This window comes from Muntiacus reevesi, chromosome 1, assembly GCF_963930625.1.
Source record: "Muntiacus reevesi chromosome 1, mMunRee1.1, whole genome shotgun sequence".
NCBI lineage: Eukaryota > Metazoa > Chordata > Mammalia > Artiodactyla > Cervidae > Muntiacus > Muntiacus reevesi.
In genome coordinates this window covers 215,765,090-215,791,039 of record NC_089249.1, presented here as the reverse complement: position 1 = coordinate 215,791,039, position 25,950 = coordinate 215,765,090, and the positions used below count along the sequence as shown (strand labels likewise).

At 50.7% G+C, this 25,950-nt stretch overlaps 1 protein-coding gene across 1 annotated transcript; it reads left to right on the top strand.

The window, feature by feature from the left end:
* Positions 1-5,383: 5,383 nt before the first annotated feature.
* CLTB (clathrin light chain B) lies at positions 5,384-25,730 on the top strand. The gene is made up of 5 exons (XM_065918233.1): positions 5,384-5,795; positions 10,973-11,016; positions 19,823-19,940; positions 20,170-20,281; positions 25,282-25,730. Exons 1-5 carry the CDS (start codon positions 5,609-5,611, stop codon positions 25,451-25,453), a joined length of 633 nt encoding a protein of 210 aa, XP_065774305.1. The 5' UTR covers positions 5,384-5,608; the 3' UTR covers positions 25,454-25,730.
* Positions 25,731-25,950: the final 220 nt, after the last annotated feature.

Here is a 25,950-nt window from a genome sequence, read left to right as displayed (position 1 = left end):
TCCATTGTGTTGGTGATGCCATCCAACCATCTCATCCTCCGTCCAAGATCCTGAATATTTTTCCCTGTGTTACACAGTAAATCCTTGTTGATTATCTATTTTATGTATAGTATATTTCTGTTAATTCTATGCTTCTAATTTATTCTTCCACCCATTTATCCCTCCTCTCCCCACCCCCCCTTCGGTAACCACAAGATTGTTTTCTATGCCTGTTTGTTTCTGTTTTGTATATAGATTCCACATTGTTAGATTACACATATATGTGATATCATATAATTATTGTCTTTTTTGTCTGACTTAACTTCACTTAGTATGATATTCTCTAGGCCCACCCATGTTGCTGCAAATGACAACATTTCATTCTTTTTTATGGCTAATATCTCGTTATATATCTATATTACATATATCTCACATCCTCTTAAATGAATCATCTGTTGATACTTGGGTTGTTTCCATGTCTCAGCTGTTGTAAATAGTGCTGCTATGAACCTTGGGGTGCATAAGTCTTTTTGAATTAAGAGTTTTTGGCTTTTCTGGATATATGCCCAGGAGTAGGATTGCTGGATCATATGGTAACTCTATTTTTAGCTCTTTTAAAGAACCTCCATACTGTTCTTCATAGTGGCTGCACCAACTTATATCCCCACTAACAGTCTATGCGGATTTCCTTTTCACCACACCCTCCCTAGCATTTATTATTTATAGACTTTTTGATGATGGAGAAATGACTTATTCTTAAGCTTGAAATATTTTGTTGTGCCAGAAAATGAGAAAGTGCTCAAAGAATGATGCAGACATAGGAGATGCAGTTTCGATTCCTGGGTTGGGAAGATATCCTGGAAGAGGAACTGGGAATTCTTGCTGGGACTATCCCATGGACAGAGGCACCTAATGGACTTGCAAAGAATCGGACATGATTGACAACACACACACACACATTAGAAACACAGGAGCCAGCTCAAAGGGGCTCCTACTGACCCAATCTTGGACAATTTGAGCACTAAAATAAATAATGAAAGCAAAGTGCTACTAATACAATTCACTTGGATCAAATGAATCTATGAGTCTTGCAGACAGAACAAACACCCTATAGTAGAAAGAAAACTAATACATGTATATGGAAATAGAACTAGAAGATTAGCATTTGTCACCTATCATTCTAATGCCTGAATCCTATTATTCCTGCCATAAATGTTCAAACTGAATCTAACCAGGAGGAAACAAAGACAACTCAAATTGAAGGACAAAATAACTGACTAGTAATCTTCAAGACGTCATCTTCATGACAGAGAAAGAGAGGAGCCATTCCAGACTGAAGGAAATCAAACAGAGAAGGTAACTGAGTGGAATACCTAAACACACTCTATTATTGGGACATTTGGTGAGATCTGAGTAAGTTATGTCAATTTGATAATGGTATTATATCAAAATTAATACACTGATTTTGACAATTGTATAGTGGTGATGTAAATGAATGTCCTTATTTTTAGGAAAACATGAAGTGAAACATCTAGGGATGAAGGGTCATGGTGTGTGCAACTCAGTCTCCAGTAGTTTAGGAGAAAGAAAAGAAAAAAAGAATAAAGCCAAGGTGATAAAATGTTATCATTTAGGGAATCTGGTGAGAATGATGAAAAGTCTATGGGAATTATTTATAATTTCCTGTAAGTTGGAATATGTCAAAAACTTGAAAAAATGAAGGAAAAAAACCAAACTTTGAAAGTGAAATCAACCAATCAAAAAAAAGGAGTTTATTAGTGGGAATGTAAAATTGTTCAGTAGCTCTGGAAACCAGTATGGCGATTCTTTAAAAAACTGAAAATAGAATTACCATAGAATCCAGCAATTCCATTCCTGGGTACATATCTAAAAGAACAGAAAGCAGGATCACAAAGACATATTTGTACATCTGTGTTAACAACAGCATTACTCATAGTAACTAAGGTGGAAGCAATCCAAATGTCCATGGACAGATGGATGAAGAAAATGCAATATATATATCATATGACAGAATATTATTTAGCCTTAAAAAGGAAGAAAATTCTGACCGATGCTACATCTGTCAGAACATGATGAACTTTAAGAACATTATGCTAAGTGAAATAAGGATACAAAACTTTATAATTTCACCTTTGTGAGCTATCTAAACCAGTCAATTAATATTAACAGAAAGAATACTGATGGTTGCCGGGGCTTTGATGAGGGAAAAGAGAGGAATTATATAATGGGTATAGAGTTTGTTTTTGTAAGATGAAAAAGTTCTGGATGTCAATTTACAACCATGTGAATATACTTAACACTACTGAACTATACACTTAAAATGGTAAAGATTGTAAATTTATGTGTTTTTTACCACAAGATTTTGGAAAAAAGTTATGATTTACCGATGAAATTATGGGAAGGAATAAAGGTTAAGGATGAGACAAGACTATGTATTGGTAATATTGATGCTCAGGTGTTGGTATGTGTAGTTGTATTAAATCAGTCTTTCTACTCTTCTGGATGCTTGAAACTTTCCATTAAAAACATTTTAAAAATATCTCCACTTCAGAATTTGTAAGTTGCAGTTTAGATTCTGTGAGATTGCCTCATATCTTTACTCAACTGATGTCTTTTGACCACTGCTGAGTTTCATAATTAAGTGGAGAATTAGAAGATCAGAACTGTGTTTAGAGATCGCCAAAGATATTTAGTCCCCTGAGAAGGAAGTGGCAACCCACTGCAATATTCTTGCCTGGAGAATCCCAGGACAGAGGAGCCTGCCAGGTTATAGGTCATGGGGTCACAAAGAGTCAGAAATGACTGAGCAATTAACAAAGATATTTAGGGAAGTGTCAAGAAACTGAGGATCTCCAGCACAAAGTGCTATGTGACATAGTTCAGACTTTAATGATAATTTTTAATATTCATGCTTAAGAATAAGAGTCATGTATTAACATAGGAGCAAGCATGGCTGTAGAATGATCTGGACCAGTTCAGTTCAGTTGCTCAGTCATGTCTGACTCTTTGCGATCCCAGCACGATCCCAGCATGCCAGGCCTCCCTGTCCAATGCCAATTCCCAGAATTTACTTAAACTCATGTCCATTGAGTCAGTGATGCCATCCAACCATCTCATCCTCTGTCATCCCCTTCTCCTCCTGCCTTCAATTTTTCCCAGCATCAGGGTCTTTTCAAATGAGTCAGTTCTTTCACATCAGGTGGTCAAAGTATTGGAGTTTCAGCTTCAGCATCAGTCCTTCCAATGGATATTCAGGACTGATTTCCTTTAGGATCGACTGGTTGGAGCTCCTTGCAGTCCAAGGGACTCTCAAGAGTCTTCTCCAACACAATAGTTCAAAAGCATCAATTCTTCGGTGCTCAGCTTTCTTTATAGTTCAACTCTCACATCCATACATGACTACTGGAAAAATCATAGCTTTGACTAGACGGGCCTTTGTTGGCAAAGTAATGTCTCTGCTTTTGAATATGCTGTCTAGGTTGGTCACAACTTCTGTTCCAAGGAGCAAGCATCTTTTAATTTCATGACTGCAGTCACCTTCTGCAGTGGGAAAGTCTGTCCTTGTTTCCATTGTTTCCCCATCTATTTGCCATGAAGTGATGGGACCAGATGCCATGATCTTAGTTTTCTGAATGTTGAGTTTTAAGTCAACTTTTTCACTCTCCTCTTTCACTTTCATCAAGAGGCTCTTTAGTTCTTCGCTTTCTGCCAGAAGGGTGGTGTCATCTGCTTATCTGAGGTTATTGATATTTCTCCCGGCAATCTTGATTCCAGCTTGTGCTTCATCCAGTAACTTGCATCAGTTAAGCATGTAATTAATTTTGCTGATGGCTACATTAGGAAGGAGCAGGAAGGAAGGAGGAACTAGTTGGGAAGAGTGCCCGCAGAGGCATTGAAGTCTCCAGGAACCAAGTAAGTACATCCATGGGTGATCACAAAGGGCGCACAGTGTGTTCAGTAGTCTTTCTGTCTCTACAAAGCCTGGAGTTGACATTTAAGGCTGGTTTGTTAAACTAGGCAACTTTCCAGCTCTTTTCAGGACCTGAGGCTGCAGCTGGGATAATGAGGAAGAAGAGTGAGATGAGTGATGGTGGAGTGTTGAGCTTGCACCAGGTTGTGCAGGGCCTAGTTTCTTTCTTTTCCACACTACTGATAAATGATTATATTTTCATCATAAGAGTGAAACCTACACCAAAGTATTACTGTGAAAAACTGAGACTGCCTTTCAGTTTAACCTTGCTTCCACTCCCCACCCACTAAGGGAACCCACTGTTTGGGGCTCGTCTTTCCTTTCTTTTTTGACCTTCAAGTTTCAAATCAGAAAGAGAAAAGCCTAAAGATCCGATGGAGGTTCTTCCTCCCCACCCCACCTTCCCTGTTCTTTCCCCCTCCTCCCCTTCCCACGCCCCAAGCCTGTGTTTAAATTTCAGAGCACCTCTCACTCTGAGAAAATGTCTGACCATTTCCCATTTGTTGGGCTCCTAGATTGTAATCTTCCCATGGCCAGAGCTTGGGTTTTACTATGTTTTGAAGTCTGTTTACTCAGGGTGACTGAGTGGAGGAGTGGTAGGCTGCCTGGATAAACTGGGTTTGCCTTTCTCAATCTGGTTCATACTTGCTGATACTGCTAAGTCACTTCAGTCATGTCTAACTCTTTGCGACCCTATGGACTGTAGCCCGCCAGGGTCCTCTGTCCAGGGAATTCTCCAGGCAAGAATACTGGAGAGGATTGCCATGTCCTTCCCCAGGGGATCTTCCCCACCCAGGGATCGAACCCGGGTCTCCTGAATTTGCAGACAGATTCTTTACCGCCTGAGCAACCAGGGAAGCAAGGGACTTTGAAGGGACCCATCCTCCAAGTAGAGACCCCATCAGGTCACACAAACTCTGGGGGCCTGAGCTGAAGCCTCCAAATGAAGGGAAATACATAAGAAATGTACGGAAACAACATGGCCTTGTGGGGAAGACCCTGGACTTGCAGGAAGGATGCAATAAAGCGGTGGGTCTCAATGTTACCTCTCCAAGGCTCCTGATAGCCGGGTTTCATAACACCCGAGCCTTGGAGAAGAAACTTGTGCAGAATGAATCAAGAGGAGCCATGTCGCGCAGCGACCACCCCCTCGGTGCTCCTGAGATCCAGGCTGCCAACCTGCAGTGACCCTGTACGCGCGATGGTCGCTTGGTCCCGTCTGCTTCGCCTCAGGACGCGGCAGGAGCCGCGCCAGTCCTGTGTCCTGGAAAGGCGCGCTGGTGGCCGCGAGCCGGGAGCGCGGCCCCGGCCCCTCGGGCTGCGCCGCCGTCCTGCTGCCGCCCTCCTGTGGCCGCTGCGAGGCGACCTCCGGCCGTCCTGCGGGCCTCCTCCCTCGGCCGGTGACATCACCGCATTCCCGTCCCGGCTCCTCCCGCCTTGCAGCCGCAGTGACAGGCGAGCCGGGCCCGGTGGCGGAGAGGAAGTGTGGGGCCGCCGCGCTGAGCCCGTCCCCGCCGAGGCCGAGCGGCTCCCCCCGGGGTGCTCGGGTGACAGTGCCGTGGCCGCCGGGCGCAGCGCGGGGCACGCGCCGGGCAGAGCCGAGCACCAGACGGACGCTTCGGCGGAGACGCGGGGAAAATGGCTGATGACTTTGGCTTCTTCTCGTCGTCGGAGAGCGGGGCCCCCGAAGCGGCCGAGGAGGACCCGGCGGCTGCCTTCCTGGCCCAGCAGGAGAGTGAGATTGCGGGCATAGAGAATGACGAGGGCTTCGGGGCACCTGCCGGCAGCCAGGGGGGCCTCGCGCAGCCGGGACCCGCGAGTGGGGGTGAGTCAGCGCGGTGGCCTGGGTACTGGGGGTTGGGGTGGGGGTGGGGGGATCTGGGGCTCGCACCCGGGGTCCTCGGCCTCTGGGCCCTGCGGTAGAGCGAAGAAGGCCTGCTGTGGCCGGCCAGCAGCAGGCCTGGGGCTGTATGTGTACCTGAGGGGGACCTGGAGAAGGAAATGGGGAGGGGGATCTTGTGGCCTTCTCCATCTGAGGCCCCGCCTGGGGCTGAGGATCTGGTGGCTCCTGGCAAAGAAATTCGTCATGACATTTCATCCCCAAGCCAGCTCCACCACTGCCTGTCTCTGGAATCCAACGCAGCCCAGCCTCGAGCTTCCCAGTAGGCTGGCTGCCCCGGGCTGAGCCCTGCGAGTGTGCACAGGACCTCAGACCTCCCTGACCCTTGGACTTAGCTCCCTCCTTCAGTTGGGAAAGCAGGAGGCACTCTCAGAACTTACAGACTTTCCCGGAGGATCACCTGCCATCCTGCGGTCACTGTTCTAGGCACTTTACTTAACATTTCATCATTTCATGTGCCTTATAAACCCATTTCAGAGACGGCAGAACCAAGGCTCAAAATGTACACGACTGAAAGAACTAGTAAGTGGCAGAGTGAGGACTAAACCATTTCTCTCAGACTCTGAATCCTCTCCCCCTGGCCACCTTGTCTTCCATATGCCAAGCTCTGAGTTAGACGCCAGTATGGGGGCAGGGGTACAGAGGGCTTCAGTCAGATGGGACCCTGCCCTCCTGGGTTTGGAGAGGGTTTGGAGCTTAGTGGTTTTGCAAAGGTGGTCCAGGGCTATTGGGGTTAGCTTCAGGCTCAGGGTTTGGGGCCTGGTCCTTGCAATAGCGTGTTTATCAGCAATGTTCCTGCTGTAGTTCTGCCTGAAAGAACAATTTCTTAAAGTTAAAAACTAGCTATCATTTTCATGGGCGCATCCAAAACAGCCCCTGTTTCCTGTTAATGTTGTCATTTTAGTGGGGGTCTATGGGCCTGTTGGAATAAGTGGTAGCTTACATATTTTTAAAAAAATGTTTACAAGTAAGGCTCCTTATAGTCATATTTGTATTCATTCAACATTTACTGAGCACCTACTGTGTGCCAGATGCAGTGGGGATACAGATATGAATAAGACAGTTCCTGTGACTTGAGGGGCTTGAGCATCTCTGTATCCTCTTCCTGTGAGAAACATTAACAAGCCCTTTGTCACATGTAAGAAACTGGAAGCCCAGAGAGCCTGAGTGTCTTGCCCAAAGTCACACAGCCGTGAGTGACAGACCTGAAACTAGATCCCAGGCCTCTCAACTCTGGGCTCCACATTCTTTCAAATCCTGTGGCAGTCACCCTGGGAGGTGATGGGATGTGGAGGTGGGGAGGTCTTTTGCTACCTAACCAAGTCAGCAGTGGATGTCTTCTGAAGGAGCAGCAGCTTCTAGCACTTTGGCACAGACCCTCACACACCCCAGGGAATTCCTAGAAAATATGGGCCCACGTCTTGAGACTACCAACTTCCCCAGTCAGGTTGGCATGGGAGACGCCCTGCTGGGAGAGCCCATGTCAGAACCACCTAAGAGAGAAGCAGGGAGAAGTCAGGCACAGGGCTGCAGAGGTGGCTGGGGTTTGAACAGGCTGTGACCTCTCCTAGGACAGCGGGACTCCAGGGATTTATGGCCTGGATGGGAGGTTCCCTCTCTGGCAGGGATGGTACATGTTGGCCCCAGACCGGAGGTGGCAGGGAAAGAAGCAGCGACATGGCCCTCTGAGGGTCTCCTGGACTCACAATCACTAAAGCTGCAAATGCTCAGCTGCCCTGCTGAGTGGAGCACAGGGATCTGAGCGGAGTTATGGGATTCGGCTCAATAGGTGGCCAGATAGGATAGAATTGATCTGACTCTCCTAGGTCTAGATGGTGATGAGTAAGTAATCCCCCCGGAGACCGGTGATGAGTGCCAGAAGCCTAAATAAGTTGCAAAAAATGTGCCTTAGGCTGCTGGAAGCTGGACGGAAGCTCCTGCAGCCAGCACCACTCATCACTTCTGAGTCTTGTCTCTTAAATGATGCCCTTGTGCTGAGTGCCCTGACTTTGGGGACAGGGGGTGCTTCCTGGATGGCTCAGTGGTAGAGAATCCTCCTGCAATGCAGGAGATGAGGGTTCGATCCCTGGGTCGGGAAGATCCCCTGGAGGAGTGCACAGCAACCCACTCCAGTATTCTTGCCTGGAGAATCCCATGGACAGAGGAGTCTGGCTGGCTACAGTCCATGGGATCGCACAGAGTCAGACACAACGGAGCATGAATGCGTGCATATACCTCAGGCGAAACTGTTTACAGTAGGCCTGAGCCTGAGCTTCTTTGAGTCCCTCCTCTGGGGCTGGAGTTGCAGCCAGCCTGAGCAATAGATACTTTGTTTCCATTTATCAGCCTTGGGCAGGGCCCAGGAGGTTTACATTTTCACACCCAGATTTCTATGCGCCCAGCCTGGCTCTGCCCTGGACTTGCCCAGTCATTTCCTGGGCAAGCCCATTTTCCCCTGATGGGACTCAGTAAGCTCCTAGAAATGTTCTGGACCCCATCTGTCCCCGTCCCAAAAGGGGATTAGGGATCTGAGGGAAGTCACAACACAGCTTATCCCTGGGACTCCTATCTGCCTCACTCCTGTTCTGCTGGCTTTGGGCTGTGGGCACATGATTATTAAGGTGCCGTGGGCTGGTCAGGACGGAAACTCGTAATTCCGTGTGTGGGTGTGTGTGGATTCCCAAGGAGGCCGAAGCCTCATTTCCAAAGGGGAGCACCCATGGGACTGAGAGGCTGGGTTGCAGAGACTTCCTGAAGGACAGGGTGGGCCCCTGGCCGCTCCTGCGGTTGAAGGGTCTGAGACTGGGACTGGTCAGGGTGGAGTGTGGGAGGGGGCACAGCTTTGCCTCCAGAAATGCCAAGTGCACAAACCAGCTTCATGAATGGACCCTGGTAACTTCAGACCCTGGTAGAGGAGATGCCCCTGGAGAAGATGCTGCCACTGATTTAGGGACCAGGCCACCTGTGCAGGAGAAACCCCATCTAAACGAGCAGGGAGGACGGCTGACAACTGTTGGTTAAAATCCATCACTGTTTGAAAACAAAATTGATTAGAATTTATATCTGCTGGGGATTTTTTCCATGGGGTTAAGGACCCCTCCCTTTAGTCCCCAAGTTGGAAGCACTGTCTCTGTGACTCATGGCTCTATCTGGCTGGTGAAGTGTACTTGTCCATCTGGGGTGGTCTTGTACAGCCTCCCGCGGCTCCTGGCTAAGAAGCATTGCAGTTTCTGAGAGTCCTCAGGCCTTGCAGACAACAGCGGGCCCCCAAAGAGCAATTCAGCTTCCATTTAGCCAATACTGACTGCTCACCCTTAGGAGCTAACTGAATGGGATACAGAGCCTGATAAGGGAATGCATGACCCATGGGAGGTCACAGTAATCATGTAAGAGGGTGGGGGGTGCTATATAGTATTTTGGGATCCTCCATAGTAGTTGAGACCGTCCATCAGCACTCAAGGTAGAAGGGGAAGCTGTGGAGGGCTTCCCAGAGGAGGTGACTGGTGAACTGGGCTTTGGAGAATGACTGGATCCCCAAGAGCATTCTTTGGTGAGGGAAGTAGGAAGAAAGGCGTGGAATGTGGCATAGTGTGTTTGGGGAAGGTGGAAACCAAAATAGGGTTTGTGGGAAGGACTGGTGGGAAGTGAGGCAGGAAAAATGGGCAGGGCCAGGTTGCAAACTCATGAGTTATGGTTCAGTGTATCCATTCAACAAATATTTATTGGGCACCTGTTGTGTGTCAGGCACTGTTCTAGGTGCTGGATCCCAGTGATGGACAAAACAAAGTGCCTACCCTCCTGGAGGGCTTTCAAGTGGGGTAGACAGGTAATTAGCACGTACAAAAATAAACCTATCAGGCTGTGCTAGGTGATACAGAGAAAGTACTGTACAGGGGGGAGTGGGGTGCAGAGGACGAATGTCAGGGATGGTCAGGGAAGGCCTCTAATAAGGAAGTGTTTGAGCAAAGGCTGAAGGGCTTGAGGGAGCAGGAGAGCCTTCCAGGGAGAGGGAACGGCACCTGTCAAGTTCCCAAAGAAGGAGCAGACCCTATGGGCTGCCGTGGTCCACAGAAAGTGGCTTTCATTTTAGTTTGTGTTTATTTTATTTTTAATTAGAAGAGTTGCATAGGTAAGTGTATGCTTTTCATCAGCCATGGCGGTTGGTTTGAAAGAGGTTTGGGAGAGGGTGAAGATGGAGGCAGGGAGGCCTGTGAGTGGGCAGAAGCCATTTAATCCTTCTTTCTTTAGTGCGTTGATTCATTTGCTATTCAACAAATAGCTTCTGAGCACTTTCTAAGCCGCAGGTATGGTACCCGGCTCTGGGGAAGGCAGTGGGGAGGGTTTGGACACAGGTGTGTTCCTCTAGGTGCTCACTGCCACTAGTACCTGTGCTGGCGGGGGGCGGAGGAACCCCCAACTTTAAGGGTTCCTGCTGCAGCAGAAGTCACGGGAATTTGTGACTAATCGGGTGTCAGGGCCAGGGACCAGGAGGAGTCATTGTTGAGGTGAGGGCCTCAGTAAGTCCTTCTGGGAGGGGCAGGAGGAGGAAAAACAAGCCAGGTGCTGCCTGGTAGGGGCTGATTCCTGCTCTCCCAGGTGAAGCCGTTGCTCAAGGCACCTCAGGGACAAGCGGAGACGCGCAGTGCCTTCTTCCTGAGCCCTTGCAGACCTGCCCTGAGACTCCAGCTCCTCAGCTGGCTCACTGGGCATAGGCCCCATAGGTAATCAGGCCATTCCTAACTGTGGCTGAGGGGAAATTAATTTCAGGTAGGTGAGGAGCTATTACTGGCTGGCGACCTTGGGCAATCACATAGCCTTTCTGGGCTTCAGTTTGAGAATCTGTAAAATGGGTTGATAACATACCTTGTGCCTTTCAGCACAAGGCTATGGTGAAAATTAGATGTGATAACAGCTATGAGAAGGCTTTGTGAACCGTCAAGGACTGAACCCAGATTGTTTATGTGTACATGATGTCTGCATATGTGGAAGTCAGTACACACACACAGATATATAAGAGAGGTTGGCTCAGTCGCTAATGTAGGACCCTGCTTATTATAAGCTGAGCAATGAGTAATGCTGTCTTCTTGTTCTCTTTCTATCAGGTTCTGAGGACATGGGGACCACGGTCAATGGAGATGTGTTTCAGGTAAGCAAGATTCTGTCCTTGCAGCGGGAGGGACTGACAGCCTGGGTCTCAGTAACTTTTTGGCCCCCATCATGGGTAGGAAGAGGGCTTCAAGTTCTGTTCATTGGGATGGGAACATTAAGAAAAGTTTTGACACTTTTTTTTTTTTTTGGTTGTGTAGGAGAAGGGGATAAAGAATAAGGACCACACAGATAGGGATCGATGGGGTATGGCCTCAGGTTGCCCATGGTAATGTCTAGCTTGCAGAGGAAGAAAGAAAGTGGCTCTCAGTGGCATGGACTAAAGGAAACACAGGGCCCTGCACGTGTTTGCCACTGGCGGGAGGCTGAACCCAGCGGCCATCTCCACCATGTCTGCGCATTTTCACTGCATGCGACCCAGTTAAAAGAGATTTCACTTCTCAGAATTTTCCTAAAGAAATAGCTGGACAGAGACACTCAGATTCTTTGTTTGATTATTTATAGTAGCAGACAAACTGGAAATCATCTACGTGTCCATTCTTGAGGACCTGGGTAGGTAAATTGGAAAACCATGCTGTTGTTACAAAGAGCAGTCAGAGCTTTCTGTATGGACATGAAAAGATGCCCATAATAAATGGAAAAGCAGCTTGCAGAGTAATATGCACAGTATGGTCCTGTTTTTTATTTTAGAAATATGTTTGCATGAAGATCTGAAAGGATGTGTACCAACTGTTGGCAGTGGTTAACCCCAAGGTTGTGGGAGAAGGGAGGGAGTGTGAGGAAAAGCTTTCACTTTGAGTGGTTTTAAAATTCTTTGTAATGATCTGTAACACACACATTCTCTCTCTCTCTCACACTTCCCCCCCCCCCGCCACCCCCCCCCCCAAAAAAAAACCCAGCTAGTAAATACCCACTCCAGTATTCTTGGGTTTCCCTAGTGGCTCAGACCATAAAGAATCTGCCTGCAATGAGGGAGATCTGGATTTGATCCCTGGGTTGGGAAGATCCCCTGGAGGAGGGCATGGCTACTCACTCCAGTATTCTTTCCTGGAGAATCCCCATGGACAGAGGAGCCTGGCGGGCTACAGTCCTTGGGGTCGTAAAGAGTGGGACACGGCTGAGCGACTAAGCACATCAAAGATATTTCTAGTTAAAAACTTCTCTCCACACTCACCTAAGCCCCCTCCTTTCCTACATATACAGATCATATTAAGAGTACTTAAAGAATTTGGAACACAAATAGTATCCTTAGGACCCCACAGATGCAACAGTCTTCACCGGACGAACTTTAATTCCCACTGGACTGGGTCAATGACCCTTGACTGCTGCAGGATCTCCTGAGCTCTGCCTCATGGAGGAGCTGGCCTCCTAAATCCTCAGGGAGAACAAACAATAGTTTCTTATATAAGAGGGATGGGCTGGTACCTTACACAGGGCAACTGGCCAAGTCCCATTTCTGGAAAATTACTCAACTACCGGCAAGCTAGAAGAGTTAGTCTCTAGGACTTTAAGAGCTTCATGTCTCCTTGGGGCTGCCTGAGAGCTCCAAATAAGCAGGACGGATGCCTGGTCAGTTAGGCAGAGCATAGAGACTCAGACTGCCCCTGTCCTGCACATACTTCAAAGGACTTGGCTTGATCCAAAAGGTCTGTGACCTAAAGTGGCCCTGGAGCTGGAGATATACTTGGGGCCATAGTACCTAGAACACCAGGAGCAAGATAATTTTCCCTTTCTACACATTAGCACCTTGAGGCCTTCTCCCATCCTGCCCCCTGGCCTCACTTTGTATTGAATGAATCTGAGAAACCCTAGGCTTCCTCCCCAGTCTCAGTGGGAATTTTCTTCTCACTGCTACCAAGAACAGCCCCAGGTATGTTTATTTGTGAATCATTTGTGGGAGACTTGGGTTGGATCCCTGGGTTGGGAAGATCCCCTGGAGAAGGGAATAGCTACCCACTCCAGCATTCTGGCCTGGAGAATTCCATGGTCTGTATAGTCAGTCCTTGGAGTCACAAAGAGTGGAACACGACCGAGCAACTTTCACTTTCACTTTCATTTCACATCTGTGCCACGCTAGCATCCCTACAGGCAGGGAAGGGGGTCACAGATGAGGCAAGTTACTCAGAAGCTTAGTGGCCAATTTCAGGTTCATCTGTATGTATGCAGTGTATGCTGAGTCACTTCAGTCCTGTCTGACTCTTTGCGATCCCATGGACTGTAGCCCATCAGGCTCCTTTGTCAATGGAATTCTCCAGGCAAGAATACTGGAGTGGGTTGCCATGTCCTTCTCCAGGGGATCTTCCCGACCCAGGGATCGAACCGTTGTCTCTTACTTCTTGGGCTTTGGCAGACAGCTTCTTTACCACTAGCGCCAACTGGGAAGCCCTCAGATTCATCTAAATTTCCTAATCTGGTGCCCTTTGCTCCACTCCCTTGTTGCTGGACCAGGCAGGCCACAGGGGCCAGCTTGCGGGTGGGAAGCCCCTGCAGATTTCTCTTAGGATGGAGCACAGAGCAGGGTCTGACTTTCAGGGGTCCTGGACAGAACTTTCCTGCTACTTGATCTTTTCTGGAAGCCTGTGGGCCACTGGGAGCTTCCCTGGTGGCTCAACAGTAAAGAATCTGCATGCAGTGCAAGAGCCACAGGAGACATGGGTTCAATCCCTGGGTCAGGAAGATCCCCTGGAGGAAGACATGACAACCCACTGCAAGGCAAGAACCCAAGTGTTCTTGCCTGGAGTATCCCTGGACAGAGAAGTCCATGGGGTTGAAAAGAGTCAGATAAGACTGAAGTGGCTTGGTACGCAACACGCACATGGGCCATTGCGGGGTCCAGCTATGAACCTGATCCCCAACAAGGCCTAAGGATAAGCCTGTCCAAACCTATTCTAATTCTTTCTGCTGCTGCCAGGGGCAGGGAGAGAAGGCCCCAGAAGGACACCCTCCTCCTACACAAGCTCTCTTGCTTCCTCCACTCACGTGGCCATCATGCCCACTGAGCTACTTAGAGGAATCAACAGCTCAGCTCAGCTCAGCTTTAGCTGGTCAATCCCCAGGATCAGCTGTGCCTCATCCTCCTGGCTACCCATGGTGTCATAGCACGTGCTGGGCCAGCCTGGCCCCTGGAAGCCCTCGTGGTGGTCTCCAGTGTCCAGTGGAGGGGTCCCTTGGGAAAGGGGTGCCACCAGAGAGCCGGGCCGAGACCAGCCCGGCCCTGATTGTAGCCTCCTGCCTTTTGGTCCCGGCCATTCCCAGATGCCTTCCCTTTCGAGCTTGGGAGGGGCTCCAAGCATTCTTGCAGCCCTGAACGAGCCCTCCTAGGCTGTCAGGCCCCTGGCAGCTGACCCTGTTTCCTCACTGGGACAGTCTAGTGATTGAGGAGGAGCCCATCCCGTGACTCTTCCAGCCTCACTGCTCACTGGCAGGGGCAGGGCTGGAAAATAAGTCCAGATCAGTGGGTGAATGGAGCCAGCAAACAGCTACTCAGGACTGCCTGCAGCACCACTGTGTGTTCTGGTTGTGGTGATGGTGCAGGGTGGCCGGCCGACTGATGGTTGGGGGGCGTGGGTGCCATGGGCGATGCTGCAGAGTCATGCAGCTCTGCCCCCTGCACATGTGCTGTCTCCAAGCCTATGGACTACAGCAGTTGCAGGGCAGTTATCACATTCAGGCCCCACTTCACACCTGGAGTGGGACGTTGTCACTCCCATTTGACAGGTGATGACACCTATGGAGCACCAGGAGGGGACTTCTTAAAGGTCGCACATCCAGTGAGTGGCAGGAGGGGACTTAAAGCCCAAGTCCCTCTGATGCTGTGTCCAGGCTCTCCCCATGCCCTCCACATCGCTTTGCAGGCAGCCCCTCATTCCTTCATTTAGTCAGCTCACATTCTGAGTGCCATGCGCTGTGCTCAAGGCCTTGGATGTAGAGGCAAATCCAATGGCTGTTGGTTCTCAAAGAGTCCAAGTGACAGAGACCTGAAAGTGCAGGACAGCAGGGGCTCAGGTATGGGGCTGGTCTTAAGAGCCAGGAGTCTGAGTTCTTACTGTACTTAAAATGGAAATATCAGTCGCTCAGTTGTGTCCGATTCTTTTTGACCCCAAGGACTGTAGCCCGCCAGGCTCCTCTGTCCATGGGGATTCTCTAGGCAAAAGTACTGGAGTGGGTTGCCATTCCCTTCCACAGGGGATCTTCCCAACCCAGGACTGAACCCAGGTCTCCTGCATTGAAGGCAGATTCTTTACCATCTGAGTCACCAGGGAAGCTATTCTGCATTGGGCACCACCCAAAAGCTTTAATGGATTAACTCATTTCATCTTCCCAACACTCCTACCACGTAGGTTCCATACATTATCCCCACTTTACCGATGAGGAGAAGGAGGACACACAGCGAAGTTTAATACCTCTGGTTACACAGCTGGAAAGAGCTGGGACCTGAAGCAGGCTCAGCCGCTAGCTGCTGCACTGAAGTCAGAGAGGGCAACAGGAACGGATGCTGGAAGTGGGTTCCAGGCTGCCCAGGGGAAGGTGGGTGGTCCTGGCTGGGAGGACAGCATGTGCAGAGGCACAGAAGATAAGATGCTCAGTCTGGGGCTGCTGCAGGGAAGGGTGTGCTGGGGGAGCCGGAAGAGACCACAGGTGCGTGCCGTGTACCTGCAGGTGGGAGGCATAGGGGTGTGTAGGGGGCGGGAACAGCTCCCAGCTAGAGCCTATCAGTGGGCCGCGTTGGTAGAGGAGGCGGGCTCAGCTTGACTGGGCTCTCCACTCAGAGCCTGGGGCACAGCCAGCTCTGGGCACCGCCTGCTGGGGCCACACTGAGCAATGCCCCTGGATGTGGGTGCAGCTGCTCCAGGCTCCTCCCCTCAACCCTCCTAACCTCCTTCCGTCCCCAGCATCTACTCCAGCTGCTTCTACACCCAGACTGAGGTGCTGCGGTGAAGTCTGGATGGCGTCAGACAATCTGGGCTTCATTTCTGTTTTTTCCCAGCTGGACGACCTTGGACTAGTCGCTGCTTTGAGCTGGATTTGTCATTTGTAAAATGGGGATGAGAAGCCCTCCCTTGCTGTCCCCACAGGTCTGTTGAGAAGAGTGCTCTGTAGCCTTAGAAGCTTCTTATCCCTGAGCTAGCCACTCAGTGAGCCAAGGAGGGTATGAAGGCAAGTGTCAGAGAGACAGGGAGTGGGCCTTGGGGCAGTGGGAGGACAGGGCACGGACTCTAACTTTGGGATGGTAGACGTGTTAGGGAGGAAAAAATCAGGTGACACAGAAGAGTGACTTTGGCCCCTGTTGACTATGTGTGGCTGGTGTGTTACACCCAGGAATTCAGTTTGAATTCTGGCTCTGCCAGTTGCTGGCTGGGTGACCTTGGGACTTTGAAGCTAGACTTTTTCCTACCTGTAAAACAAAGATAATAAAACCCACCATGAAGGTTTGTGAAGGCCAAAGAGAACCATTTAATTGAAGGTTCTTTGCGAGTTTTTTTTTTTTTTTTTTCTTTGCAAGTTTTTAAGCACTCTAACCTGTGAGTCTTAATTTTAGGGCAGTCTTGAAGGAGATGGTGGGGCTTCCCAGGTATCTCAGTGGTGAAGAACCTGCCTGCCAATGCAGGAGACACAGAAGATGCTGGTTCGACCCCTGGGTTGGGAAGATCCCCTGGAGTAGGAAATGGCAACCCACTTGAGTATTCTTGCCTGGAAAATTCCATGGATAGAGGAGCCTGGCAGGCTGCCATCCATGGGGTCACAAAGAGTCGGACATGACTGAGCACGCACGCACTTCTAAAGGAGATGGTGAGTCCTGAAGGACACCATGGAATGACTTCTACCCCTCCAGCCCACCTCTCTCAACCCATCTCATCCACACGTGGCAGCATGTCTGTACTCACATTTTCCCAAAGGCACCAGCCTCACGTGGTCCTTACGCTGCCAACTCTTGGTCTGAAATGCCTTTCCCCTGTCTCTTCCCAGCCTACTCTGCTCCTCGGCTAGAAAGGTCATGCCCTCCCTTGTCCCCCCTCTTTTCATGACCCATGTTATTATGCATGTACCCCAAGTCATGGTCTTCATTTGTGAGGAACTCCCTCTGCCAAGCTCCTGGATAATGGGCCAACTTGTTCATCTCTGTCCCCAAGCATGGACATATGTTAATTCATTCAAGAGATGTTCTTGAGCTCCTCTCACAGCCAGGCCCTCCCTGTCCTGGGTCCTTACAGAGACAGTCTCTGTCTGCATGGAACTCACTTACTGGGGAGGGGTGGGGGGTGCAGATAGTAAAGAAAATCAGAACGTGTTAGATGCTTAGTCATGTCCGACTCTTTGCAACCCAAGGACTATAGCCCACCAGGCTCCTCTGTCCATGGGATTTCCCAGGCAAGAAATACTGGAGTGGGTCACCATTCCCTTCTCAAGGGGATCTTCCTGACCCAGAGATCAAACCCAGGTCTCCCGCATTGCAGGCAGATTCTTTACTGTCTGAGCCACCAAGGAAGCCAGTCTTTTAAGATATCACGAGTACCAAGAAGAAATAAAATGTAGCACCTGGATAAACACATATACAGCAAAGTAACTGCACTTGTCTGCAGATGGGACATTCTATAGGATTGGGTAGAGGTCCTGGTAGCCTGGCCTCAGGACAGGGTTGTTCCCAGAACAGGGTGGGGCTCACCCTACATCAACTTATGATCAACTTGTGTTGTTGAGATTAGGGCCCTGAAAAGGCCCCTTGAGATGTCAGGAGAGACTCTCTGAATTGAAATATAATGCTGGGCAGGAAGGAGGAATAAGGGCAGTGCCCCAGCTGCCCCACCCAAGGGTGGTCTGATCCAAGGAGCCAGGCAGCACTGCCTCGCCCTCGGCCTGCCCTTCTGTCTCCCCAGGGAGATGCAGCTCTTGTGTCCATCTGCGTGCTCCTCCACCTTGCTGCCCACAGCCCCTTGGACAGACACCCAGCACTTCCTCTGAACCGGCACATGCTGGTCCCAGGGGGGATCTTCATCCACACGGCCACTGCTTGTTGAGCACCAGCTGTGTGGGCCCTGTTGGACAGACGCTCTTGGGTGGGGAGAAGACACTAAACAACACTGGGATCCATGACAGTTTGATGAGTCCTTGAGCAACAGAGCAGTGAAAGGAGGGACAGGTTCATAGGGCTATAAACAAGGTTCTGCCCTGCTGACAGGGATCTCCCAGTCCAGCCAGGAGACTCACATGGTGGAAGGCAAAGGAGCACGGGGAGAGGAAGGGCTGTGGTCTGCTTGGGGGTTTGGAAATACCCCAGAGCTGGTGACTTCTGAGCTAGAAACTTGGGATGGAATAAGATTTCATCAGCTGGGGGAAGGAGGGGAGACAATTGCAGGCCAAAAGCACAAAGGCGGGGCAGCGTGGGTGTGGGATGGGTGGAGACAGGAATGCACAGGGCGGACAGAGCCAGAGTGGGACTGTCAGAGATGGGCTGGATCATAAAAAAGCTCTGGCTCTTCAAGAACAGAAGGAAGCCCCATCCTGTCTGGGCTGAGCTCTCAGCCTGCCATGCTTGGAGTCCCCTACCCTGGCAGGCAGCCTGGACAATTGGGCAGAGCCCTGGCCTGGAAGTCAGAGGAGGCCTGGACTCTGGCCCAGGTTCTGCCACGACATCGTGCCATCTCTCCTGGCCCCAGTTTCCACCCCCTGTAAGATGAGAATGAATAATAATAATAATTCTAGCTATCATTTGCTGAGCCATCACTCCATGCCGGGCACTCTTGTAAATTTCTTACAAGTACTGTTGCATCAAATCCTCATACCAGCTCTTAGAGGTAGTTTTAGTATCATCTTCATTTCAGATGAGAAAACTGAGGTCAAGCAAGGTGGAGTTACACACATGTAGCAGGGAGTAGAGATGGGATCTGGATCCAGATGGTCTGGTCTCTAAGTCTGAGTTTCCCATCACTGCACAATCTTAGCTAAGCCCACCCTGCCTATCTCAGGACTGTTCACTCAGTAAATAGTTACAGAGTACCTGCTCTGTGCCAGGCACTGTGCTGGGTGCTGGGGACACATCAGGGAACAGGGCAGGCAAATCCCTGCTGTCACAAATGTGACATTCTGATAGAGGAGACAGACAATAGACAAGTAAATGCATTATAAAGTGAGGCCATCTGGGGCTGTGTGTTATTGGGTGAATAAAACTAACAGTGCTCAGTCGTGTCCGACTCTTTGTGACACCATGGACTGTAGTCTGGCAGGCTCCTCTGTCCATGAGATTCTCCAGGCAAGAATACTGGAGTTGCCATTTCCTCCTCCAGGGGATCTTTCCCACCTAGGGATGAAACCTCAGTCTCCTGTGGCTCCTGCATTGGCAGACAGATTCTTTACAATTGAGCCACGTGGGAAGCCCACAGCTAACAGAGTGGAACTTTAATGATAGAAACACAGGGAACTCTCTGTGTGCCAAGAAGCAGTTGAAGTTCTTTACGCTTTTAAAACTCATCTCACCCTCATAGTAACCCTATGGAGTGGGTGCTGTTCTGTAGCCCGTTTTGTGATGGGGAAAGTCAGGCCCAGAGAGGCTGAGTAACTTGCCCAGGGTCACAGAGGGGAGAGAGTGACTGGCGGAGGGCACCGCAAGTGCAAAGGCAGGCTACAGTCACAGGAGACAGTGGGCATGACGTGGTTTGAGATGTGAGGGGTTTAAAGAAAACCGATGTGTAGGGTTTTATTGCTTACAGAAATGACAATACTTTGACCCAGAAGTGGCTAAAGAATAAAGGGAAATTAGTGGCCTATGTAACTGGAACGGAGTAGTCAAGGAGCAGAGACAGAGGGGCAGGTGGACAGGCTGGGTACACTGGCGTCTGTCTGTGTCCTAGGAGGCCAACGGTCCAGCGGACGGCTATGCCGCGATCGCCCAGGCGGACAGGCTGACTCAGGAACCCGAGAGCATCCGCAAGTGGAGAGAGGAGCAGCGGAAACGGCTGCAGGAGCTGGGTGAGGACGCGGCTGAGGCTGCGAGCTGGGCTGGGCCCCCTGACAGGGCTTCCCACTGGGGTGGTGGTTTGGGACCATCACCAAGGTCGGGTGGGAAGCCTGAGAGTACACGGGGCTCCTTAGTGTGGGAACTGGCAGAGGTCGGGGCTGAGGGGAGAAGCCGCCAGGGCAGCTGTGCCTCACATTCCTCCTGGAAAGCGGCTGCTCATTCACCTGTTGGGGGTCGCAGATGCTGCCTCCAAAGTGATGGAGCAGGAGTGGCGGGAGAAGGCCAAGAAGGACCTGGAAGAATGGAACCAGCGCCAGAGTGAACAAGTCGAGAAGAACAAGATCAACAACCGGTGAGCAGAGCTATCAGGGCGTGAGGGGGCTGTGGGGACATGAGAGGAGCCATGGTGTGGGGGACTGTCACAAGGATGGGTGATGTGGTGGCAAGAACATGGAGGAAGGAGAAGCCAGACCCCCAGGGCTGTTTCCTCAGTGGCCTGTGGAGCTCAGCACCCTGAACGCTGCAGAGCTGGTGACTGTAAGCTCTCGCCTCCTCCCCACGACAGAGAAAAGCGAGTCTATCAGTCGATGGACGAGGGCCTAGGACCCACTGGAATGTTGGACCGGGGGCCCTGTGGCCACGGTTAGCATCACAGAGAACACAGGCCTGGCTGGGGGGAAGAACCAAGCCATATGCAGGGTTTTCCTGCTTCTCGAAGTGACAACACTTCGACTCAGAAGTGGCTGAAGAGTAGAGGGAAATTCGTGACCTATGTAACTGGAAAGGCCAGGGGGAAGCAGGCAGGCACAGTGGGCTCCGGCTGAAACAAAGTCCATCAGTGCTCACTTTTACTGTCTCTCAGCCCTGCTTTCCTTCCCCCCACCTTCACTCTTGGGCACACACCCCAGGGATGGGGCCCCAGGTGGCCACCGGCAGCTCCAGACTCCTGCTCTATTTTCTTGGCAACTCCAGTGAAAGTAAGCCTCTCGCCCCCAGCAGCTTCAGCTGATCTGGTGTGGGGTCACGTGCTCACCCCAGGCCCAGTGACTGTCCCAGGAGCAGATATTCTCTGATGGACCCAGATGGGGTCTCATTTCTTGGTTTGTGTGTGGGTTCCGATCCCACACAAACCACAGGGACTGGGCGGGGGCAGCTGATGCTTTACAGGACGATCAGGATGCCCTTCCCGGAAGAAGGACAGGTGTTGGGCAGGAAAGACAGTGGAGACCCACCAGAGAATCCCTTGCAGAAACGCTCTCTGCCCAGAGAGCGCCCGGCAGCCCCTGCCTTTGAGGCCGAGCCCTTGAAGGCACCAGACCCGCCAGGAAGGGGAAGGCTGGCTCAGGGAAGCTTCCAGCTTCCGTTTCAACAAGCTGCTGCCTGCCAGTCCCTGGGCTGGGCCCTGGGGAGGCAGAAATGAGAAGGACCGCATCTGTGTCCTCAAAGAGCTCAGCAGTGGGCAAACGTGCTGGGCTGGTCTCGGGAGCAGGGCCTCTGCAGGAAGGCTGTGGAAACAAGGGATGTGGGAAGCAAGGGATGTGTGCAGAGGAGGGGGCCTCTAGGTCTGGGGACCTGGGCTTTTGAGGACAACTAGGAGACCAGGACACAACATGATGTGAAAGAAAGGCCATTGTCCTTTCTTTCTTTCTGTCCAAGAAAGGCTTGGGCAGCAGGGAGAGAGGCGGGAGGGAGGGCCGGAGTGAGGACTCATGTGTGCAGGGCCTCGAATGTGAGCGTTGGGAAGACATGGGCTATGGGAGCCACTGAAGATTTGTGAACAGGAGGAGTAACAGGATAAGGGCTGAGTTTTAGAAAGGGCCCTCTCCTCGGGTGGGTGGGGGATCCCCGCTCTCCTCTCTGGGCTGTGGAGAGTTGCTGAGCCTTCCAGAACTGTGCTTCCTAACATGTCTCCAGCTGGAGGTACTAATGCTGATTTCTCTTTCTCTTTAACCCTCTGCCTGTCTGTCCACCTTGCCCTGCTGTTCTCCCCTCACCTAACCCCCTTCCCCCAAGGATCGCTGACAAAGCATTCTACCAGCAGCCAGATGCTGATATCATCGGCTACGTGTACGTGTCTCCTTTGCTCCTCTGCTGGGGCCCCTGTGTGCGGCTGGCAGTTTCTTGAGTCTCTCCCTGGTGGGGTATGAATGAGTGTGGCTGGGCCTGGGGCAGTGATCAGAGAAGGAGGTGAGCCCGCAGGGTGGACCCAGGCACCAGCCTTCACCTCCATCCCCCTGGCAAATGTGTCCTGAGCACCTTTGAGACAGATTGCTAAATCCAAGCAGAGACAAGGAAAGAATGCTGGCCATCCTCAGGTGATAGAGGCAAAGGGCCAAGCATCCCAACTCCCCCAGCCCTGAGATGGCTCTCCGGGGTGGGAGGTGGGAGGTGGAGTGAGTCTTTTGTTGAACAAAACAAGCATGGGGTGCCTGGTGCTGGAGGTATAAAGCATGCCCTGCCATCCCCCACCTCCTGCCTGAGTGCGCTATTCCTCTCAGAGCTCCAGCCTGAATTTGGCTGCGAGCCCCTGGCGAGACCACCATTGGCCTGTCTCATGTTCCTGGTTTGGGGTCTAGCTGGTCCTGTGCCTAATCCAGGCAAGAGATTTCTTCTCATAGTTAGCTGGGTGGTGTGTTGGGGATTGTGAAGCTGAAGGAGGAAAAAAAAAGCAGTGATGAGTGTCTGATGACTGCCTCGTGCGTATGTGCCAAATATTTGCTGTTCCTCGCCCTGGGTACGCCCTTGGCAGCCCTCTCATGCTGTCTGGGCTAACCCTCCTCTCACAGAACCTGGGACACACCAAAATAACAGCCTTCCACTCCTTCCTCTGTCCACTCTCCTATTTATCCAGTACTTACTGGTGCTTACCCAATGCCAGTCTCCGGTCCAACAGGAATAATATGCACACAGTCCATCCCCTTAAGTTGCTCATGGTTGGAGCTGTGTTGTGATAAGAGCTGCTCACAAGGACACCCTCTGCGGGGGAAGCTTCAGAGATGTGGGCCCACCCCTGGCCCTTAAAGCGTGAGGTGGAGTTTGCTGTGTGGGGAGGGTGAGAAGAGAAGGGTGTCCTCGATGGGAAAAGCTGCTAGGGCAAAGGCTATGAGAGGAGAAATACCTCATGGCCTGCAGTGGCTGGGGTTGGGGTATGGGGGGCGGGGAGAAAATCAGTTTGGTGCCACTTGAAGAAAGCCTGTAGTGTGATGTTTAAAAGCTCAGACCTGATCCTGAAGGTAGCGGAGAGCCATGGGAGGTTTCAAGCAGGAGATGGGATGGCAGAAGGGCATTGGTGCTGGAGAACATTGCAGGGGGTTCTTTGCTCCTGTTGTGCCTGAAGAGGTGACCCAAGGAGCACCCAAGGGAATCCCAACGAGAGGAAGAGTCTAGACCAGCGCTTCTCAGACCTGCATGTACCTGTGAATCACCAGGGGCTCTTGTCAAAATGGAGATTCTGACACAGAAAGACTGAAGTGAGGCCATGATTCTGCATTGCCAACAAGCTCCATGGTGATGCGGTGCTGCTGGACCATGAATCCCGCTTTGAGAGCAAGGTTAGAGGGGAGCCTCTTGACCCGGATAGCTCAGTTTGTAAAACATCGACCTGCAATGCAGGAGAACCCCATTCAATTCCTGGGTCCGGAAGATCCCCCGGAGAAGGGAAAGGCTACCCACTCCAGTATTCTGGCCTGAAGAATTCCATGGACTGTATAGTCTTCTTGTTTTGAAGATCCTCTTCAGTTGCAAAGAGTTAGACACAACTGAGCGCCTTTCTCTTCACTTCACTTTTTGACCTGGAAGAGAGAGCTTCAAAGATCGTTCCCCTCAGCCCTGCTGGTCAGCCAGCTCCACTCAGAACCTTACATTTTCCCAAGCCCACACACACATTGTTATGATGCTGGGTTCTCAGACCAGTGAAACGGATCAGCAAAGAGGAGACACTGCTTCTCACTTTATAGATTAGGAAATGAGCACCCAGCAGGGAAGCAAGATCCCCAGGGAGGGGCTGGGTCGCCTGAGCCAGGGCCGGCTCATCCTGGATCCCTCTGGATCACCTGGAGAGTGATCACTCGCCCTCAGCTAGTGCCTAGCCCTTGGCAGAAATGGTCCTGCTTGCGATGCAAGGGGGACTGCTAAGGAGAGAGGGACTTTAAGGACACTTGCCGGTCAAACAGAACACAGACCCAGCCCTCCCCACCCCAGAGTCCCTTATTGTCTTTCTCTTAATGACTCCCACATTTAGGTTTTGTCCACAAAACTACATTTATTATACTTTATTTCCCCATTGTTCCTTCATCAGTGGCTTCTGTAACTATCAGCCAGAACTTCTGATGAAGAAATGACCACTTTCCATCCTAATCTGATTCTAACCAAAAGCAAAGACTCCAGTGGAGCATTCCCCAGACTGAGAGAATAGTCATTCTGTGCTAAAAAGAGTTCTGTAGTCAAATACGGGTGACTTGTTTTGAAGATTCTCTTCAGTTGATTCTTTTACACATTTTTGACCACAACCTTTTCTGAGGAACACTCAGGATCCAGAGAACCCGGGGGCAATGCCAAATCAGAGATTTCAGTTAGGTGGTTAGTAAATGTCCTGTTCAGTTTGGGGAAGTGTTGAAAATAGCTGAGGTATTACATTGATTTCTCCAAGGGCCTTTAGGTGTCAGGAGCCCCAGCATGGGAACTCTTTTTCCTTTTTTTTCAATTGGAGTATAATTGCTTTACAATGTTGTGTTAGTTTCTGCCGTACAAGGAAGTGAATCAGCTACACGGTGGAAAACTGGAAAGCTGCATGTGAAAGAATGAAATTAGAATACCACCTAACATCATACACAAAAATAAACTCAATGAATTAAAGATCTAAAGGCAAGACTAGATACTACAAACAGAATACTGTTTAACATAAATCACGGTACTGTTCTTTTTGGATTGGTCTCCTAGAGTAATGGAAATGAAAGCAAAAATAAATGGGACCCAGTTTGGGAACTCCTGATGGAGAGGTGATGAACAGAGAGTGCTGGTGCAGGGGTAGGCTACTTGAGCTTTGGTGGCAAGGGAAGACTTTTCTCAGGAGGTAAGGCCCGCACTCTACCTGAATGAGAAGAAACAACAAGCTGTGAGCAGGTCTGAGGGAAGACCTCAAAAAAGGCCCTGAGGCAGGACCCAGGGTTCCTCTGATGGCTAAGGTGTTCCTGTGGGCCTGAGGTCAGAGGTCATGGAACCGGGAAGGAGATGTCTTGGTAAAGTACCCCATGGTAGGCTGGGCAAAACAGCCTTGCTCCATGGGAGCAGAGCATCACTGCTTCGGGGAAGAGAGAGACCGCTCTGAAACCTCTCTCCTGTCTCCACCTGCAGGGCATCTGAGGAGGCTTTTGTGAAGGAATCCAAGGAGGAGACCCCGGGCACAGAGTGGGAGAAGGTGGCCCAGCTGTGTGACTTCAACCCCAAGAGCAGCAAGCAGTGCAAAGACGTGTCCCGCCTGCGCTCGGTGCTCATGTCCCTGAAGCAAACACCGCTGTCCCGCTAGGAGCCTGCCAGCAGCATGGCCGCCAAGCAGGGGCCCGGCCGGGCAGAGGAGGAGCAGCTGCTTTGGCCAGGGGGCGGCAATGCCTCCCACAGCTGCTACACAGCCTATTCCGTTCCTCCCCATCTCCCGGGGGCCGGGAAGGGGACCCCTCACCCCCTCACCCGTCATTCCCTCACGGCCCAGTGGCCCAGCCCCTCACACCTCTCGGTCCACAGAATTGTGACTGTCCTTCCTGATCTATTTTTTTTTCTTCTTGGCTTAAAGGGTGTGTTGTTAACTCTTTTTACACTTATTTATTATCATTCTCATTTCTCTGGAAGCCACAACTGGTGTCAGGGCTTGGTTTGTGCTTAGAACCTCCCCAGCTTCATGGACTAGAGAGAAGGTAAGGCTGTTTCCCTGGTAACCCAGGAGCTCCCAGCTGGAAGTGAGGGAACCCATCTATGTCTGCTGCCTCCAGCTCCAGGAGGAGACAACCAACCTCTCACAGGATGCAT